Source organism: Elephas maximus, chromosome 17, assembly GCF_024166365.1.
Source record: "Elephas maximus indicus isolate mEleMax1 chromosome 17, mEleMax1 primary haplotype, whole genome shotgun sequence".
Classification (NCBI taxonomy): domain Eukaryota; kingdom Metazoa; phylum Chordata; class Mammalia; order Proboscidea; family Elephantidae; genus Elephas; species Elephas maximus.
The window spans coordinates 54,483,934-54,504,680 of record NC_064835.1 but is presented as its reverse complement, the minus strand read 5'-3'; the positions used below and the strand labels follow the sequence as shown (position 1 = coordinate 54,504,680).

The window sequence follows — 20,747 nt, the reverse complement described above, 5'->3', positions numbered from 1 at the left end:
CTTTTCTCCTGTGGAGCTTCTGGTGGGTTTGACCATTTAATTAGCAGCTGAGCACTTAACTATTTTGCCACCAGAGCTTACTCGCCATCTATCTGTCTGTCTGTCTGTCTACCTACCTACCTACCTATCTACTTACCTATCTATCCATCCACCCACCCACCCACCTGCCCGTCCGTCCTTCTGTCTGTCCGTCCGTCCATCCATCCAATCTATCCACACACACACACACACACACACAACACACATGCTGGGCCTGGTATGGAAGATGTGGAAGACAATGCATTTGTATTTATTTTGGCCGGACTCTGCTTTAAATTTATAATCTATGACTTCTGTGAACTTGGATGAGTTAATTGATCTTTTTTGGCCCATTTTCCTGCTCTCTGGAAGGGAACGATTATACCTGCTTGCTATAGTGGCTATGAGGCCAAATGAGGTAGTGTGTATAACAGCATCAGACACATGGTGAGGACTTACAGATTAAATCTCCATTGTCCTTGGGGTGATCATCTTTTCTAACGAACCACCATTTAAAAATATAGAAATGAATGTAAAGGATAAAATGTGAGCCTGCACATCAAAATATGAGAAAATATTCCCTAAAAATGAATTGAAGTGGGCTATTAACATGAAAATTGAAATGAATGAAGAAAACATTCAAATTTTCACTCATATAGCCAGAGCCAAATCAAATACAAAACCAGAATCCTGGATAAGGGATATGGTACATTTGTCTGATTCCTGTCATTAAGTGGGCTTCTAATTATGTTGTATATGTTGTTTCAGAGGCAAAGGCCCATTGAAAAACACATCTGATGTCATTAATGCTGCCAAGAAAATTGCCGAAGCAGGTTCTCGAATGGACAAATTAGCCCGTGCTGTGGCTGATCAGGTAACATAAGAAGAAAGAGCGAGCAGATTCTGAGTGGAATCATTAATTAGCACTTGGGTTCTCAAATGGGTTTTATGCATGCTATAAAATGTCTCTGAAGAATGAATTGTGGGTATCACTAACATTTTACAAACTAGCCTCTTACTCTATTGAGACCGAGCTGATGGCAGAGGTGGGTTCATATGGCCATGAACTCCTTGGGAAAGAAGAGTACCTACTAGAGTTAAGGAATATCCCGGTTGTCCTCATTCAGAAAGTCTTGTAAAGGGGGGAAGAAAGAAAGAATGTTGTCGCTTGCTATTTAATATTAATCTCACTGTATCAATGCTCTTCATAAATGGTATTAATCCACAGGATGGAAGCTCCAGATTTCACCTTAATTTTCAGCTAGACTCAAAGGCATCAGAGATAAATAAAATTCTCAGAATATCGCTTGTGCTTTCAGGCCAAATGAGCACAGACATCAAAATAGTCCTCAATTTCACCTCGAATGTTTGAGTTTGTTTCCAGGCTTTTCATTTTATTTAGCTTCATTTTGAACTCTAAGATCCTACATTAAGTATGCCTTATTGTAATGTTTCATTTTTTGTAGGAGTACTTTAGGTAATAGACATTACCAGATAACTGGTACTAATCCTTTTAAGCAACAGTGGCTTACAATTTGAACCATTTCAAATGTAAAACATCATAAAATATAAAATAAGTTCCTGAAATATAAAATATTAATAAGATTATGTGCACACAATGTTATGAGCATAGATTTGCTTACTAGACTATAATACAGTAATATACTTCAGAGATATTGAAAGGTATGGGATTGCTTTTTTCTCCATAAAGGCCCAGTTTGTTGAGTCCTGGTATTGCTTAGTATAGTTTCCCCACCTCATTCCTTAAAATTAGGCTTGCTCTTCTAAATACTGGCTTCTTTCAACATCTCAGGCTTCAGAATCCTTTAAGTCCATACCAAATTCTCTCATCTCCTAAAGGCTGAGAAAAACAAAAGATTAAACTTTTAGGATTACGTTCAAAATAAGAACTGACAGATTGTCTCATGGACTTTACAAATAATAAATTTTCTGAATTTAATTTTTTTAAATGCATTTGATGGCTAACCTGGGGCATTTTTTTTTTTGCTTACCTTGACTTTTTTTTTTTTGAAGTGCTTAATAGTTGACAGGAAACCCTGGCAGTGTAGTGGTTAAGAGTTCCTGCTGCTAACCAAAAGGTTGGCAGTTTGAATCCACCAGGTGCTCCTTGGAAACTCTGTGGGCAGTTCTACCCTGTCCCATAGGGTTGCTAGCAGTCAGAATCGACTCAATGGCAATGGTTTTTTTTAATAGTTGGCATTATTAAATAAATCAAGAATTACCATAATTTGAGGAACCTCATTTCTGGAAGTAGAAGACTAAATTATTGCTATTTCTACTTTCAGGAAAATACAAACTACAAGGTACCCTGAAGTTTAAACTATAAGATAAGCTTCATCGGACAGAGTTCCACAGGTATCCCAGAAAGTTCACATAAAAGAAAAGAAAGCCAATTTAACCTACTTGAAAAGATGCATGGAAGAAAAATGCCACATTTTTCCCTGCAAATATTGAGGGACATGGGAATGAACAGGGTGACCAGAGATTGAAAAATGGATCTGGGAAGACTTTTGTTAGGAATGACTTTCCTTCTCGGTGGGTGGGGTTTAGATGGCTTTTCCATTATACTCTGAATCTTAATGGCTAGATGTGTTTGGTCTCCTAAAGTTCAACATTTTTGGTTATATTTTTCATTTTGACCTTACATTTTTGGAGTTTATTCTCCAAGAATTAGGCAACTGAAACCAATAGCCCAAAGCAGTTTCGATATACGGAAAACACACATACATACTAGGATTCTAGATTTATTTTGAGATTCAGTGTCAAAGTATTTAACATGCTATTTTATAAATCTGTTGCCGTCGAATCAATTCTGACTCACAGAGACCCTGTGCAAACCAAACTCGTTGTTATTGAGTTGATTCTGACTCAAAGCAGCACTGTAGGACAGGGTGAAACTTTCCCTTAGGATTTCTAAGGCTGTGTGATCTTTATGGAAGCATACTGCCACATCTTTCTTCTGCGGAGTGGCTGGTGGGTTCGAACAGCTACCTATCAGTTAGAGGCTGAGTGCTTAAGCACTGTGCCACCAGGACTCCTTTGCTATTTAATAATGACTTTAAAAAATAAACAGATGAGGGTTATATACAACTCTCTCTTTATGGCATTCTTATTGTGATTAGCTGTGAAGCACCTTGCAATTTTTTTTTTTTAAGTTTTGTCTGAATGGGACATTTATCTCTCAAACTCTACACCTGTTTCCATGGTGTAGAAGTATTTTCCTTGGTCCATCATACCTTTTTGTGCGTGCTTTAAATGCTTTGTTTTAAACAAAAGAATGGAATGAACGTTACCAAGGGGTTGATTGGTTGCCTTTATTTTGCCTGAAAATATTTTTATGAAGATTCAAGGTATGCATGCAGTATAAACTTTTTGCACTCGGTTGCATTTTTAATTACCGTTCTATTGAGATAGAACTTCCAGTTTAATTTGCTGCTAGGTATTTGTATTGAAAACCTTCTCAGTCCTTTAGGGAGATATCATTTTAAAGTTCATTCCTTTCAGTATATGGGTCTCTGGAGTAGAATAAATATTACAGTACTAAGTATTTGTAGGAAGCTAAAAACAGTCTTTTTTTTTTTAAAACTGTCTGTCTGGAATTCTTTCTTGATAAATACAGTTAGTGAAAAAAATACCACAATGGTAAGTGTTATGCATAAAAGAGAGCCCTTTGTCGCATATTAAATAAATGATATGTCAAAACCACTGACTTCTCTGTATTGATGAATTCTTTCTTGAATTCTCTTTCTGGAGCTTGAAGGAAACTTAGCTTTTTCTAACTTCAGTTTTGACTGTAGGTGCTTATATCTTACTGTTTTTCATCAAGCTATCTAGTGGTTATATTTCCTTGACGAGAGCCCAATTAAGCCAGAACTATTAAATGGCCTAGGGCAGCTTGAGCTGAGCATTTGATAGCAATATGAATATATTTAAAGTGCTGGGTAGCCATTAGGTATTGTAGTCTCAGACATGTGTGAGTGAGTTCTATAAATGTTGATGGAAGAATTCTGCTAAACTCTGTACTTAATGGACATCTAACCACTTCAGTCACAAGGAGAATTCAAACTCCCTAGTAGCCCAGTGGCACAGTGGTTAAGCGCTTGGTTGCTAACTGAGAGGTTGGCAGTTTGAGCCCACCAGCCACTCCTCAGGACAAAGATGTGGCAGTCTGCTTCTATAAAGATTATAGCCTTGGAAACCCCATGGGGCAGTTCTACTCTGTCCTGTAGGGTCACTGTGAGTCAGAATCGACTTGAGGGCAATGAGTTTAGAAGCCCTGGTGGTGCAACGGTTAAGCACTTGGCTGCTAACTGAAAGACTGGTAGTTGGAACTCACCCCGTGATTCCACAGGTGAAAGACTTGGCAATCTGCTGTCCTAAAGATTACAGTCTAAAAACCCTTTGAGGCAGTTGTATTCTGTCACATGGGGTCAAAATTGATTTGACAGCACCTAACAACAACAACAAGAACAACCATAGTTGTACCACCTATTTGTCAGTTTGTCATACTGTGGTAGTTTGCGTGTTCCTTCAACACTGGAAACTATGTTATGGGTAGTACAAATACTAGTAGGGTCACTCATGTTGGACAGATTTCAGTGGAGCTTCCAAACTAAGACAGACTAGGAAGAAAGGCCTGGTGATCTACTTCCAAAAACTCAGCAGTGAAAACCCTGTGATCACAATAGAATGTTGTCTGATATAGTGCTGGAAGATGAGCCTCCTAGGTTGGAAAGTACTCAAAATACACAGTGGCCCCAACAATGGACTCAAACATACTAATGATTGTGAAAATGGTGCAGGACCAGGCAATATTTCATTCTGTTGTACATGGTGTTGCCGTGAGTCAGAGCCAACTCACTAGCAACTAACAACAACAACCGTAATTGACCCTGGTGCATCCATTGAAAGCCTTCAGAATTAATTCCAATTGGCTTCACCTTCATTCTGCTGGAATCTATTCCTCTTACGGTAGTTATTAACTACCCTAGAGTTGCTCCTTTAAAGGGAGTTTATTATATTGATAACATTTTTGATAAATATGGGAATATAAAAAGTAGTATAGACTTGTTTGAATGAATGCCATATTCCTTTGAAAATAAAAGAAAATAATTGATTTTTTCCCCAGCTAATTGAATTGAAATTCTACCCCATGGCGTAGCAGAGAGATTGCCACACAGGGGAATTTCCTTGTTGCAACCATTGCTTTGGTGGTTATTATGCTAGTGTTGCATTATTATTTGGTTGCATTAAAAGAACTTTTCATGTAGTGAAAGTTGAATGCAGTACCAGGAAAAAAAGTGGAGAATATTTAATTTTCCTAACAGTTCAGAAGACAACTGGTTAAAAACACTCATAACCATTGACAGTAGTTCCAGGAAGACTTTCTGGAAGATCTTCGAACATTCTCTTTATAAAATATTACTGAAGTAGAGGCAACCATTCTAAACTATGGGTTGTAGCCTTCCTAAAATACACTGTGGAGAAGTTAAGTTTAATGGATGTAATTAAAGTACATGACACTGAAACCATTCTTTCTTGTAGTTTTTATATATAGCAAGTGTTAGAAACTAAAGAGTACTTACTAATTGAGAGGACTTGTTTTTTTGTTGTTGTTGTTTTATAGTGTCCTGATTCAGCATGTAAGCAGGATTTATTAGCCTACCTTCAACGAATTGCCTTGTATTGCCATCAGCTCAATATCTGCAGCAAGGTGAAGGCAGAAGTACAGAATCTGGGAGGAGAGCTCATTGTATCAGGGGTAAGCCGGGACTTGGGCTTTGCAATGTCAAGTTCCCACTGTTGTACTTCCAAAGCCAGTATTCTTGGCAACAGTACTGCTAAAAGCACCAAGCTACAGTGGTTCATAGGGAAGATTTTTTTATTATTATTATTAATAAATGTTATCACCGTTATTCCAGAGTTTACAATAACTCACAAAGAGCGATTTGATTTTCCAATTACCCCATGTTTATACTATCCTTGTAAAATCTCCATTCTTCACAAGAAAACTAATTTCAGAGTCTGGAAACTCATGGCCAAGCTATGACTATGATAATTATTTGGGGCTTTTGAATATTTACTATTGTGAGTTTATTCCCTTTGTTAGTTGTAGTAATTTTCATTCTCTCTTCAGGAGCCAGCCTCTCTATGTGTGGATTGTGTTCACATGTTAGAGATGATGGCAACAGTAGGAATTCATTCATTCAGGTTCCAATGCATACTAGGTTATTCGTAACCCCTGAAAGCCAGAAGATGCTTGAATTTTATATAGGTTGATGTGCTGTTGCCAAAAACTAACATAGTTGTCAAACACTAACAACTATATATCCTTTGCTCAATCATTCTAATATTGCTCTTCTCATGAAAATATAATTACTGGGTCCATTCCCATCAAATGCATAGATATGGAAAGTTCAACAAATATTTAGAAGAATCACAATTTCTTGGCAAGATTTCAAATGTATGTGTTGAGGTTCTTCACCTTGGCTTCTTTTCCTCCCTCAGTCCCTTCCTCTCAACACAAGGGTGTCCTTTATTGTAAATTGTTTGCGAGTCCAGAGGTGTGGCTCTGCCACCTTTAGTTCTTTTCCCAGTCAACAATGATGCTGTCATTTTAAGTGTGGCATTACCAGGAGCATAACATTTTCAACATGGTGAATGCCTTGTAAAAATCAGGCTGTTCACAAGCTCAATTCCTTCTAAAGCCATTTTCAGAAATTCAGCAGCTTGACCGTTAAGTAAAAAATATGTGGAAAAATGATTCTTGAACCCAAATACTTCATTTCCTATATTGTTTGCCTTGCAGAAAATATAGCTGGGAAAAGTGCTGACCTGGCTGGCATGGAGGTACCGTCTGGAAAGCCCACTCCATGCAGTCCCACCCAGAGTTCAATAAATTGGCTATTTTGTGCCTCTTCCCAAAGCTCAGTCACCTCTTTGCATTTCCAAAATGGTCCTGCTTCAACATTCTTCAACAACCAAGAGCAATCTGTCTTTCAGTGTGTCCTCTCTGCCAAGCTGGTGATTACCAGCAGTCTCTCAGCCAAGAAGTGATCAAAACATTGCATCTCCCTTGCTTTCTTTCTTATCTTCAGCCTCGATGGTATAGTTTCCCATACCATTCTGCTTTCACGTCCATCTGTGCACAGCAACTGTGGAACTGAGTGCTTTTTGTTCAGCTTGCCTCGTGTGCTTTCATTTGTTACTTTCCAACTCTTATTATTTACATGGATGCACAAAGCATCTTTGTGGATCTCCGACTCCACAACCTCATTCTGGACGATATTTTAACAGCAGAGTTGCTTTCCATCATCCTCTCAGTACCCATTGTTTGTGGTCACTGCCTCCAGAGTTTCATTTCCATTGTCTTTTCCTCATTTAGATATAGCCCAAACCATCGCTGGCTTTTATCACTTGCACTGTTGGCATTTGTGAAGGTGTTTGAGATTGAGAACACTATCAAGAAGCCTGTTTCCTTCTTTGAGGCTTATTGGCAATGTTCATAAATCCTTGCATGGGAGAAGGCTTCTTTTAGAGGAATGTTATAATAATTCTGAGTCAAATGCATCATATTGCTACATATCGTGCAGTTTGGGGCCTGCTCTTGGCCTCTCATGAGTCTTCCAAGCTTGATTGCTGTTTGGTGCCATATTTGCATCTGTAGTCTGCTTGTCTTTGCCACTTCTGCTTCCATCTTATTCTTCATCCTCCTACACTGACGGCCAATGGAGAAAGAAATCAATACACTTATTTCACAAAATAGCCATAAAGAACCCCCTTAGAAGTTCTGCAAGTCAAGAATGTGAGACCCCATACACACAAACTTTTCAATGATTTTGCCAAGAAAATGCACCCATCCTTTGGGCACCATTTACTTTGTGGTTAGGCATGAAAAAAATTGCTGTTTTTTTATGGAGAGGCCACTGTAGTTTAATGTACAATTACGTATATATATATACTTGATAGTTCTTTTCCTTTTTTCCCTGAGTATATATGAATATGGGATTCAAAACTGTGGCTTCTTCTCCAAAATATATGAAAGCCCACAGGGCTATGTATTTGTTAGAGGTCAAATTCTCTACTAAAATAGAAGAGATATGGATATATTATTTCCATTTTGCTAAGAAAAATGGTTTGGATTTCAAAAGCAAGAGCTATCTTTTTATAGCCTTGTGCTGACATGATGAACATATGTTAAACAAAATGCACATGTGAACAAGTATGTACCGTGTCAGCATGTTTATGTTTTATGTGATTCTGTGTGTACAAACTGGGAAAGGCCTCTTCCGCTGTGTCTGCCTTTGACATGAGAGGTGGGGCAGGAACACTGAACAAGTCATGGGGAGAATGGATATACAAGCTCTTCATGGGTCATGATGGGGAACTGGAGAAATAAAGCAGTCTAGAATGTGTGTCTATATGTATATCTTCTTTGGTCACACAACTACTGTCTAAAAAGCACCATTAGCTTTCTGTCTGGGAATCAAGTTTTTTAACTCATTGACTTAATCCTTTCTCAATAACCAAAAGGTCCTATTCTTAATAAATTTCCAAGTAGAAGCTACATTTGTGAGCTAATTTGGCTTAAACTGGTACTAAGTGTTAATGATGGGGAAAAATAAAATAAAAATACTAGTAGAATGTTAGATCAAAAAGTGCAGGAAATTGAGTCCCAGCAGATAAAACAACTAGTTAGTCTATAAGCTGGCTTTATTTGTTTGGTTCGTTTAGTGTTTGCTTGCTTATTTACTTACTCTCTTAAGCCAGTTTACATGTTTTTTGGAACAAGGAGTGTTGAAAGAAGAAAAATAGAGAGGGAAGGAAGGAAAATGGGAGGGAAGGAGGGATGAAGGAAGGAAGGGAAGACAAGGGAAAGAGAAACTTAAATATAGCTTATCATAAATTAGTTTGGGGCAGGTAATGTCTGTTAAATGTGACAGCATTCTATTCGCCACAGGAGAAAAGTTGAGCTAATTAAAAAAAAAAATGTAAATATGATTTTTGATACAAATATGTTCCAAATTAATAAAGATAGCCATGATATGGAAATTACCTGCATATTGGATGATCATGTTTTTAACTAAGGTTTTTATTTGCTCAGGTTCAGAGAATTTACTGAGCACTGTCTAACTTTAAAAATGGAGACATGCATATGGGTGCGGAGAAAGAAAGAAAAATCATTCCATGACCTTTGGTTATCTTTAGCTTCACTTTGTGAATTGTTCTAAACGAGATTGGATACACTCATGCAGAATTTTATAATTAGGCACATTGAATATCATGCATTCTGGTAAGCCTGAAAAACTCAACCTAAAATAAAAAAAAAAAAAAATTCAAATATAGCAGGAGCTTCATTGTAAAACTGAAACCAGAGTAGAAGAGCTGCTCAGGACAGGAATTTAATGTTTAGGCCAGAAATGGCTGGGGGGAGGGGGTGGATTCTGCTGTACCTTACGTGAAAATGGTACAAATTTTAATGAATGTGACTGCATAGCCATGTCTGTCTTCATACTAACAAAATCCTGGAAGGATAGAATAAGTCATCCAGTTACATGAACAGAGTTTGGAGGTGAAGGACGTTAGTTGCACCACTCCTCCGGCTGATTGAATGAAGCTCTGAACCATTCCTGAGAGAGTGAGAAGCCTGCCCTAATGTAGGAGGTAGTTTCAGGCATGTATCTATGCTGCATTTGTTCTCTGCTGATTGAATGGAGCCCTGAACCTTTCCTGAGAGAGTGAGAAGCCTGCCCTAATGTGGGAGGTAGCTTCAGGCATGTATCTATGCCACATTTGTTCTCTGCATTTAAATCTCCCCTTTCCAAATTTGAATTCCTCTCAACTGGATTGTGGAGAGAAGTTTGACAGGGTGAGCAGGTATAATTGTGACACAGGTAGGATGTGAATTGGCAAAGAGAAAATTGGAGAATCAGGAGTCAACGACAGTCATTTTTATTTGCCCATGTTTCACATCATTAAAAAAAAATTTGGACTCCAATGAAAATAAAATGAATATTTATACTGATAGAAGAAAAACATTCCTAGAAATATTGGAAGGGATGATATTCAAATCAAACCTACCTTACACCAGCGTGTAATAAAAAAGACATAGGTGCACTCTCACGCACATATCACTTGATTTGACATATATTCCTTTACCTGTCTAATAAGCAATAATCAGAACTGAACAAATGGCTCGTAACTGTGACCTATCTGATCCATTATCATTTGAGGTTTTTTTGTACAATGCTATACGTATATGTATGTGTATATATATATGTATGTACGTATTATGTATTTTTTAAATTGTGACCTGTTGAGATGAGCACTGACATTTATTTGAACAGTTCTGTGTTTCCTCTATAGAAAAAGTGCCAGTATTTTGCAATGGTGTGAAACTTTCATTGAAATAAGCATTGCACCTGATAGTGTAGACCATTATTTACCTTAAGCAATATTTCTGATGCTATCTATAGTAAGCTTTTAACTAGGGTATCTTTACTTCTCAACAGAAAAAGTCCAAATGTTAGCTGTTTCAGTATCTTTTTCAATTTGACTTTGACATGCATTTCAGTGCTTCATTTGGACAAGACAGTATGTATTCAGGGGGTTTACAGAAGTTCAAAGAAAGTTTATCCAAAAGGTAGAGTATTAAATATTTGGGCTTAAAGGACCTTTCCTGATATAGAGAGAGTAGGAGAGGCCAGTTCTAAAACGAGTAGGAGGAAATAAACTTCAGATTATAAATCCGGAAGGAGGGATAGTAGGAATACCCTGACAGTAAGAAAGTTAACCAGGTATTTATCATTTGCAGAATGGCAGTATTTCTTTGCACACACTTTGCTTAAGATGGTTTGTTGCCTAATTCAATCTTTCTCCCAAAAACTTACCCTTCACCTCCTATTGTGAGAGTGAAACTATAGCTATTTAATTCCAATTCCTGCACCAAGTCTTCCCTAGTTACCACTGGCATCAGTGTGCATGGTCATCCATATTTGTACAACCCAAATTATATAAACCCTAAAGGGAAATAACCCTTAAGTGGTTTTTCAGTGCAAATGCATTGTCCCAGTGTTGTAAAAGTGACATGTGGCCAACTCAGAACTATTGCTTTTTGGGAGAAAAAGGAAATTAATAGGAATTTTTATAAGAAAACCTCCTTGGGTGTTGGGCATCATAGAAAGTTTTGTATATGTCACACTGCACCTATATATGCTGACTCCCTGGGTTCAAACAGCCTTGTGCAAAGGAAGATGGTATACTGCTTTGCTATAAGAAAAAGTGGCTCTTCAGTTACACACTCAGTGAAGTGAGCTTAAACTTATCAGCATGATCAATTCTAATCAATAAAAAAAAATCGGTTATTCATTAAAGTAGTGAAGCCAGTTGGCTATCTTACTGGTTTTTTACATAGGAAAATACGTTATAACTCCAATGCTTTCATTTTAAAATAAGAAAAAAAGGTTACATTGTGGCACAGCTGGGACTTGAACCAAGAAAATAACTCTTTACCTTAAATGGAGACCTGGATTGACCTAACTTTGATCTACTCAGTGGTTAGCTGTGAATGTATCACCAAAACTTGTGGGCTGAGGGGTTATTTCCATTGTAGTTGGGGGATATTATTGTTACTAAGGGTAGAAGGAGTTAGTGGGTTTAAGAATAGCATCTCATCTCCAGAAATATCAAGGCCATTACTTGTCATTCAATCAATGAGCTTTAATTCCTTTGGATCTTAGAAGATTTTCATGTTTTAAGAACCTCTGGTTAAAAAAGAGAAGACAAACAATTCACACCTTAATCTACTAGCAATTAATATCTTACATTTCATTTTCTATGCCTAGGATTATTTGGCAGGAAATGAATAGTCACACTTTGTGAAAAGTTGGGTATTAGACATATGTGAGGTACCTAAACAAGGGGAGAAAATTGCACCTATCACAGGATATCTGTGAAGCACAGGCAACCCTATTTCAGAAATGCAATACTTTTTATAAAGTTTTCACATGAGATGTATTCTAATTTTTAGATTTTGTCCGTATATGATAAATGTCTGATTTCATTCTAAGATAATCTTTATTCATTAATACGTTTTAAACTATTAGTGTCCAGAAAAGTATCTTAGACATGCCTCTCACCTTTTTAATCAGTTTTGGGTATGTAAGGGCCAATATGAATATAATTATTCCCTTAAATGAATCAAATAATTATGGGACATCAAATTGTTGAGTGGAATCCTTTATTTAGAAACAGTATCTATAAAATCAGCCCTTACTTTCCAGTTTTCCTGTATATAGTTTGATTTGTCAGATCTAGTCAAGAAGTAGGCTAATTTAGAATTGGCTACCTAAGCCCATTGTCTTTTTTCTTTTTCTTACTTGGACTTGCCCCAAGAATTTCTGGACTGAGGCAGGTAAAGAAAAATAAGTTAAAATCTGAACCAGTTAATATTAAATATATAAGTATAAAAGACAAAATGAATATTAAAACCAGTGTGCTAAAGATTATCTGAGGATTTCGTTATGGATTTTGTGCATTTTTTTCCATTACTTCAGATGGCCAAGAGTAAAGGATATGAAGAGGCTCCCATAGCAAAACTGAGACAAGGCTTATTGTTCAGTTGTTGTTGTTCAGTGCCATGCAGTCAGTTCAGAGTCATAGTGACTCCCTGTGATAGAGTAGAACTTCCCCATAGGGTTTTCTAAGCTGTCATCTTTACAGGAGCAGACCGCCAGGCTTTCTCCTGAAGTGGGTTTGAACTACCAACGTTTTGGTTAGCAGCTGAGCCCTTAATCTTTCATTCTGTACTGGATTTGATACAATTTTGACAATATTTTTCTAGAAAAATATCAGAGTTTCATAAGTTGTTCCTAATTCCAATCAAAATGTAGCAACAAAACTTTCCTATTCACTTAAGAGCCTTTTCTTATTCATTGAATTCATCAATCCTATTGCATCCCTACCATGTAGAAGGCACAGAGCTAAATATTGATGTGAATGAAGGCATTAAAGTCTCTTTATTGCTAATATCAAAGAGTTTCCATGAAAAGCATAAATATTTTCTGTCTGCTGTTTTGTTTTTTTTTTTAAGCTGCATATTATATGTTCTTTTTTCTTTTCATTTAGTTTCTCAGCTCACTGAAATGTTTAGCATTCGCAGCTAGAATAGCAGGGTGTCTGTTGAGCCTCCATGTAGTCACTGTTTTTCTTGGTTTATTACAGTCTAGAAATAAAATTGTGTTTGACTCTTACTATTGCCTACATCCTGTCCCTACAGATTATTTTGTCAAGTGCTTTCTCCAGTCTCTCTTAAATGATTCGTAAAATATGGCTTTGATCACAACCGTTAGAAGAGAAATGCTTGGCATGTTCCGGCCCATGTATCTCACAAATCGGGAAGGTTTCTGAATGGGCAACGTGGAGTTTCCTTGGTTCAGTTTTCTCTGACTGCCTGAGAACACATGGTCTTACTCTATCTTGAATAGTCATTTCACTTCTTGGCAATGAATATATTTCACATATTTTGTCATAATCCTATTCTCTTAAACGGAAGCTTTCCTCATTTAATCTTTTCTTTCATCAATATTTCCACTATCTTATTTTATGACTTTTCTCTGGAGACCTTCATCTGTACAGATTCCTTTCAGATAATGAACTTGACTGAAACTGTGGCTAAGTGTTCTGTCAAATCTGTGTGAGCTGTCTCTTGAACTCTGACATCCATTTTCTTTTGCAAATCTATTTTGAAATGGAGAGAAAAAAGAAAAGAAGAAGAGAGAGAAAATATCCTGGAGAAGTCCCAGTCAGCATAATCTTGGAAGAACCATGTACTCTTTTAAGCCCAAGGTTCTGAATATGAGGTAGCAACGTAAAACAGAACTGACGCGTGGTTTCTTTATCTAGGAACTCCCAATTCAAATTCTGCTGCTATCAACATGAATCAGAGAATCTATTGCTGAGATGATTCTATTTTTTTTGGTCAAATTGGATGTTGGCTTCCTGGTCATGACCTCCATGATGAATTGCTTTGTAAATGCATCTGTGGGTTATTCTTTTGGAATGTATAAATATTCCACCTGACATTTCTCAATCCTTTATCCTAAGAAGTTCAACAAACAAAATCTACCCCAAACAAATAGAAGTGGGAATCCAAACCCACATTTCTCTAGGTAGAAGAAAATTATAACTGTAACTACCATAACGGGGCCTCTTGACTACTGAAATCCTGCAATCACTTCATGTCTTGTCTTGAAGGGCTCCTCATCCATTTATGTGATGTCACAGGGAATGTGCACCCACTTCGTGATTATAGTAAGACTTAGTTTTCATGAAAAATGTCAAGGAGCCACAGATCCTAAGAAGAGTCAGAAATTATCTGATCCTGTCATTGCACCCTGTGTCAAAGAAAGTTGTATTGTTTTAACTAATATCATAATTAAAGGCATTATCACAATCAGTCATACTAAATTCACCTAAAAGGTCAGCACAGTTCACCACCCTGCATCCTTTTGATGCAGCCTAGTTTTGCATTGGGATCCTGAAGTCCTACTCCATTTCCAAATAGACGATAGGGAATTAATAAGAAATATGCCAATAGATTATAATCTAAGTCCAGTTTTTTTTATTTCAATATTTAAAAAGTGCTTAACTCCATTTTTATTCTAATATTCTAATGTTGAGAGAAGTGTACCTTCTTTGTGAGTAGTAAGAAAAATTAATGTGTTTATTGAAGAATGGACAATTGCATCATTTAATCTTAAAAAAAGACGCATAAACTTTGTATGAAAGACATGATCCAAGTAAGCTTCTAACACATAATAAACAATTTTTAAACTGAGAAATAGTGGTAAATGACTAACGTGCTCCTTACAACAGGAAATAGGGGATGCCCAAGTTATATAACCAAATGGGATTGTTATAAATTAAAAATAAATCTAGGATAAACCAGTCAATTGCCCAATATGTAAAAATTAAGGGATATAAAATTTATTAGGAAAAAAAAAAAAAACATTGCTGTCAAATCCAACTCATAGCGACCCTATAGGACAGAGTAGAACTGCCACACAGAGTTTCCAAGGAGCATCTGGTGGACTGAAACTGTGGAGCTCTTGGTTAGCACCTGTAGCCCTTAACCACTACACCACCAGGGTTTCCTAAAACTTTAAAAACTTATAAGGACCATTGATTGTGAAATCCCACACAATAAAACATGTTCATTATGGCATTTGAATTTAGACCTAGAATTGCTGAAACTGGAAATAGAATGAAAAGGATAGCAAAGAAAACATATTCAGAGCATCACCCCTTTTTCTAACAAGTACAAAACAAGTCAAATACAAAAAAAGTAGCATTCCTTTGTATTTGGGAGGTTTTTTTTTTTTTTTTTTCTTTTTTATTGTCTTTAATTCTACATTTATTTTGAAGTGCAAGACGGGAGTGACGCTGCTAAATCCATAATCAGTTTGAACTTAGTCGCTTCTGTGTTTCATACTGCTCCCTGATCTGCCAATTTTGCTTTATTTTAAATTGTGATTATTGTAATATACTTATGTCATTAGTGACCTCTGAATGACAGGATTAGAAATGGGACTATATTGCTTTAAAAAATGAATTTAAATTCCCAAGTAAGGAATTTTGTAGAAACAAGCTTGGGGATTTACCCCTTTATGATCCTGTGAATTATAAGCTATTATTTTGAATCTTTGCTTTTACAAAAATATTTTCTGTGGAAAGAGATGTTTTCACTCTCTTATATACTCCACTGGTCAATGAAGGCCTGGCTTCCATATGGATAGTTTCGGAACTTGTTGCTCTTCAATATCGCCCATTACTTTTGTTTTGCCACAATGCCTGCTTGACAACTTGGAGCATTTCAAAAGTATTTTTAAACTTCTAAATCTCCATTGTCAAAAAAAGACCTTAGTGTTCTCCATATTTTTATCCCATCTTCTCTGCTTTCCCAAAAGAATTGGACCCAGAGTTTAAACAAAACCATGACTATATGACTGTAGCAGAATTGCATGTGACAAAGATGTTTGGTCAGTTATCATCGCCCGGTCACATAAATTTGACCTCTGAGCGTGGCAGTGCAGAAGATCTTAGGATTGCGGAAATCTTGCCCTTTGAGTTTCCTCCAGTTTTGAAGATGGGATCTAAATACTTCCTTTAGATGTCTGTTAGTTTTTGTACAGACAGAAGAACTTAGTCAAGATTGTCAGTAATGTTTTCTGTTGAAAGGAAACTTTAAAAAAAGGATTCTAAAGGGAAAAACAGGCGTTGGTTGTTGGTTTATCTTTTACATTGTGCCCCTCACACAACCCATCCTAAGGTGCAAAAAGGAAGAGTAAAAAGAGTTGCAGTTCTAGCAACCATGAATGCATTAGTTCTTCAGTGATCCCAATGAAGGAGGTAAGTATCCCTTTAGAACCATGTATTGTCTGGATGTGCAGAGGCTGAGATCTTGACGAAGGTCACACAGCAGGGCAATGGAACCTTTGAGAAAGACATCTGGGATCCTTGCAAATTGTTCCAGGCTTTAAAGAGCTGCAGCCCTTGCTTTCTTTCTTGGTGATCTTCAATGCTTTAAATAGGGGATTCATCCCCTTTGAACCCCACTACCATTGTCCCCTACAATGCCTGACAAGGCAGGATGCTTCTTCATCCTCGTCCCAGGTGGTCCATTTGTCTATTCAAGACAGCCAATGAGGAATCCAAATGGCCGGGCTGCTCAATATCAAGGAGGCCCATGCTTATCTCTTTCAGCACCTGATTCCTTCAAATGGCTCTTTCTCCCAAGTAGCCACTCCCTCTTCCACTTCCCTAATCCCTTCCCAAGTAGGCTATGGATTTTTTTTTTCTCTTGCTCTCTCTCTCACTCTCTCTTTTCTGTATCTCTCGGAAATCAGACAGGAGTTCAGAGCACTTTCACTACCTTTTATGAGGTAGATTGTGATGTCATAGATGGGGGCAGGGCTAGTCAACTTTCTACCCACCTCCCAACCTGTGCTGAGGGAGCTCCGATCGGGAGTGGAAGCAGTGATTCCTCCATGGTGAGTAACTTCCATTTCTACTTAATCTGTCTCTCACTGTACACATTATTTCTAAAGGCAGGGGGTGGTTTCAGGGAAGTGAAGATATGTCCACTCAAGCCCTCTCTATGTGCTGTTAGACAATTAAGGGCTAAGAACCTATTTATTCTTTATGTGGATCAGGAATTTCACACCAGAGATATATTCTTCAAGCATCATGTAAGCTTGAGAGGTGAAAATGGTGTTTTCATTTCTTTATTTCTCAATCTTTCTTCCCACTGAGACCGAAAATCATTGTACATGTGGAATGAATCCAATCTGGAGTCCTTTGATGAACTTCTCCAAGGAAAGCTAGTTGGGAGGATACATTTTTTTTTTGTTCAGTAGATTTCAGCGTCATTGAATATCATTTATTGATATTTCCCAGAGAATCAGTCTTCCTTTCTAAAGTTGTGGGGTTAAAACATGAAGAAACTGATGCATAAGGGTTATCAACAAATTTGGTTTTGGTAAACAAATGAGAGCTTTCTAATGCAAAGTTTTATTTAAAAGAAAAAAAAAAAGCAATCGCTCCTGCAATTTTAAGGAGGTAGCTATTTCCAGATATCACAACCAAATTTGCTACCGTTTTTGTTCTTGTTATTGTATGTCCTAACACTGATGCTCTTTTGTAGGCTCTCTTGGTAGGTAAGAGCTGTGAAAACCTGCTGCTCTTTGTTTCCTTGGGGTTTCTTTTATTACTGATTAGCTCTTTTATATGCATTAGTATTTAGAAAGAAAAGATCAACGGGAGTGAGCATTTTTCTCTGCTTCTCTCCTTTTTTTTTTTTCTCTCCTTGTTCTTTCCTGGGTACCTATTAAAACTGTCAAGATATTGGCTTTTATATTCAAGGGTAAAGGAAGTTGCTGGAGGTGGTTAAATTTTTAAGGGATATCAAAGCCTAAGGGTTGGTGTTTTTAAAAGAGTTTGACTATCATCACGTGAGACTTTTGTTACTTTACAGTTGGGTGGAATGGAAGTATCCATTGTGGACCATGGATATTAGGAAATATGCATAAAGGGTATCACTCATTCTTCAAAGTACACATTCCTAGTTAACTAGCCAAGTATGGTCATTGGTGTTGAAGGAATTGGGGGCTGTTTAAAGTAGAGTCCTTTCTTTCTCATCAACATTTTCTCTGTTATGTGTGTATATCCCTCCTTCCCTCAAATCTATGGAGCCATTATAGTTCAAAAGCGTTAAAGCTGATAGCGGCCTTTTCAGTACCCCAGAGAGGGGAGTGCTAAAGTTGTTTCCCCACCTAAGCTTTGAAAACCTGAAGAAGTGACTCCACTTGTAGGGGTTTCTGGCCAGATAATGAGAATAGGGCCATAACTGAACAATAGGAAGATTTATGTGATCATCACTGGCAGTTAACCTAGTATTGCAAAGTGGCAAAGATGCCAATTTTTTTTTGTTTTTTTAAATAATTTTTATTGTGCTTTAGATGAAAGTTTACAAATCAAGTCGGCCTCTCACATATAAACTTATATATACCTTGCTACATACTCCCACTTACTCTCCCCCTAATGAGTCAGCCCATTCCCTCCTTCCAGTCTCTCCTTTTGTGACCTTTTTGCCAGTTTCTAACCCCTTCTGCCCTCCCATCTCCCCTCCAGACAGGAGATACCAACATAGTCTCAAGTGTCCACCTGATGCAAGTAGCTCACTCCTCATCGGCATCTCTCTCCAACCCATTGTCCAGTCCAATCCATGTCTGATGAGTTGTCTTCGGGAATGGTTCCTGTCCTGGGCCAACAGAAGGTTTGGGAACCGTGACCACTGGGATTCTTCTAGTCTTAGACCATTAAGTCTGGTCTTTTTATGAGAATTTGGGGTCTGTATCCCACTGTTCTCCTGCTCCCTCAGGAGTTCTCTGTTATGCTCCCTGTCAGGGCAGTCATTGGTTGTGGCCAAGCACCATCTAGTTTTCTGGTCTCAGGATGATGTAGTCTCTAGCTCATGCATAGCCCTTTCTGTCTCTTGGGATGCCAAAGTTTATATGTTGCCTTATCCCTTTTGTGTGTCTGGCCCACTTTCCATTGAAAGTGCTAGACCCCTGAAAACCAGGTAGAAGCAAACCTTCAGTGCCAGAAAACTCTGATGTCTAATCATAGCTGAAGTTTTTAATGTCTTTTATCAACCCCTCATAACAGCTGCCAGGTAAGAAATGCTCATATTTTACAAACCCTTGGGACACAATCATCTTTCAACTTCGTGAGTTAAGAACGGTTGTGTTGTGCGCTTGTGGAAATTCAGAGAGTCTCTCATGGAATGTCTTGTGCATGCACCTGTTTATCTTCATGCGCATGTTTCATTTCCAGTGGTGTTTGGTGTTTTCTTTGTTTTAAATCGATTTTGTATGTATTAAAATTATACTTTTAAAATACATATATATGTTATGGCCTAAAGGAGACAGTGAAGGGTAATAGAAGTTGCATTCATTTGGGGTTAAAAGCTGGTAGGCTAGTTCTTCTGTCACTGATTTGTTAGCTAACTCAAAGCAAATTAATTAGCTCTACTGCACCTCAGTTTTCTTATGTGTAAAATGAGGGCATAAATGTAGCTCATCTAAAAGATCTATCCTAAAGTATGCCTGTACTAAAATTTTATGGTTTTATGATTTGTTTTTGTAGAAATGATTTATTGGAAAGTATTGAATAGTTGATGAGATATAGCTTTTAAACTGGACATAGAATTATTCAAGTCAGAAAAATAATTAGCCCCAGCTAGGCTTTAAAGTGTAGCTCTAGCTGATGTCGTGCTACTTGGTTAATGATAGATATAAGTGTTCTGGATTCTTTTAAATGAACAATATCATTTGATTATCCTGCGAAATCTAAACCACTTAGAAAGTTTTGTATGAATTGACATCTTCTGAAGAGAAGCCGAGTTTATGATAGCTAATTGTGTGTTTATTTGGAAGATTAATTTTTTTTTTTTTAATTCCATGCCTTTGTGATGGTTCATTTATTTGAGATTAAAAATATCCTTATCTATTAGGTAATAGATGAAGGTAGGTTTCTCATCGGGGCTCCAAAATTCAAAATTTTATACACAGTATTGCGGGTATTCCCATGCAGTGTTTGGAAGGGTTAATGAGCAGGGAATTTGTGGGTACTATGGAGACTGGGGAGTCCTGGTGGCACAGTGGTTAAGAGCTCAGGCCACAGGGTTGGCAGTTTGAATTCCTATGGGGCAGTTCTACTCTGTCCTATAGGGTTATTATGAGTTGAAATCGAGTCTACAGTAACGGGTATTATGTGCTATAGAGGAGTTCTGGTGGCACAGTGTTTAAAGCGCTCAGCTGCTAACCATAAGTTTGATGGTCCAAACCCACCAGGCATTCCATGGGAGAAAGATGTGGCAGTCTGCTTCTGAAAAAGATTTACAGCCTTGAAAACCCTATGGCGCTGGCTGTTCTACTCTGTCCTATGGGGCCACTATGAGTCACAATCAACTTGATGGCAGCGGTTTGGTTTTTGGTTTATGTTCTATGGGGGAATAAAATAAGTGTAAAGTCTGGTTCTTGGACTTGAGAAATGTACAGCCTCTTTAGGGAGTTTAGATTAGAGATGAAGACGGTAAATGCTCAAAGAACTAAGAACTATCCCTTTGGTCTGGGGTAGGCTGGATTCTA

The 20,747-nt window shown here is 37.5% G+C and overlaps 1 protein-coding gene across 1 annotated transcript in view; it reads left to right on the top strand.

Moving 5' to 3' along the window:
* CTNNA2 (catenin alpha 2) overlaps nucleotides 1-20,747 on the top strand; it is a 1,322,153-nt gene that overhangs the window by 1,272,995 nt on the left and 28,411 nt on the right. Inside the window, exons 16-18 of the mRNA XM_049856958.1 lie at nucleotides 787-892; nucleotides 5,666-5,800; nucleotides 16,944-17,087. Of these exons, the coding sequence (XP_049712915.1) occupies nucleotides 787-892; nucleotides 5,666-5,800; nucleotides 16,944-17,087 (385 nt within the window). The remainder of the gene's footprint in view (nucleotides 1-786; nucleotides 893-5,665; nucleotides 5,801-16,943; nucleotides 17,088-20,747) is intronic.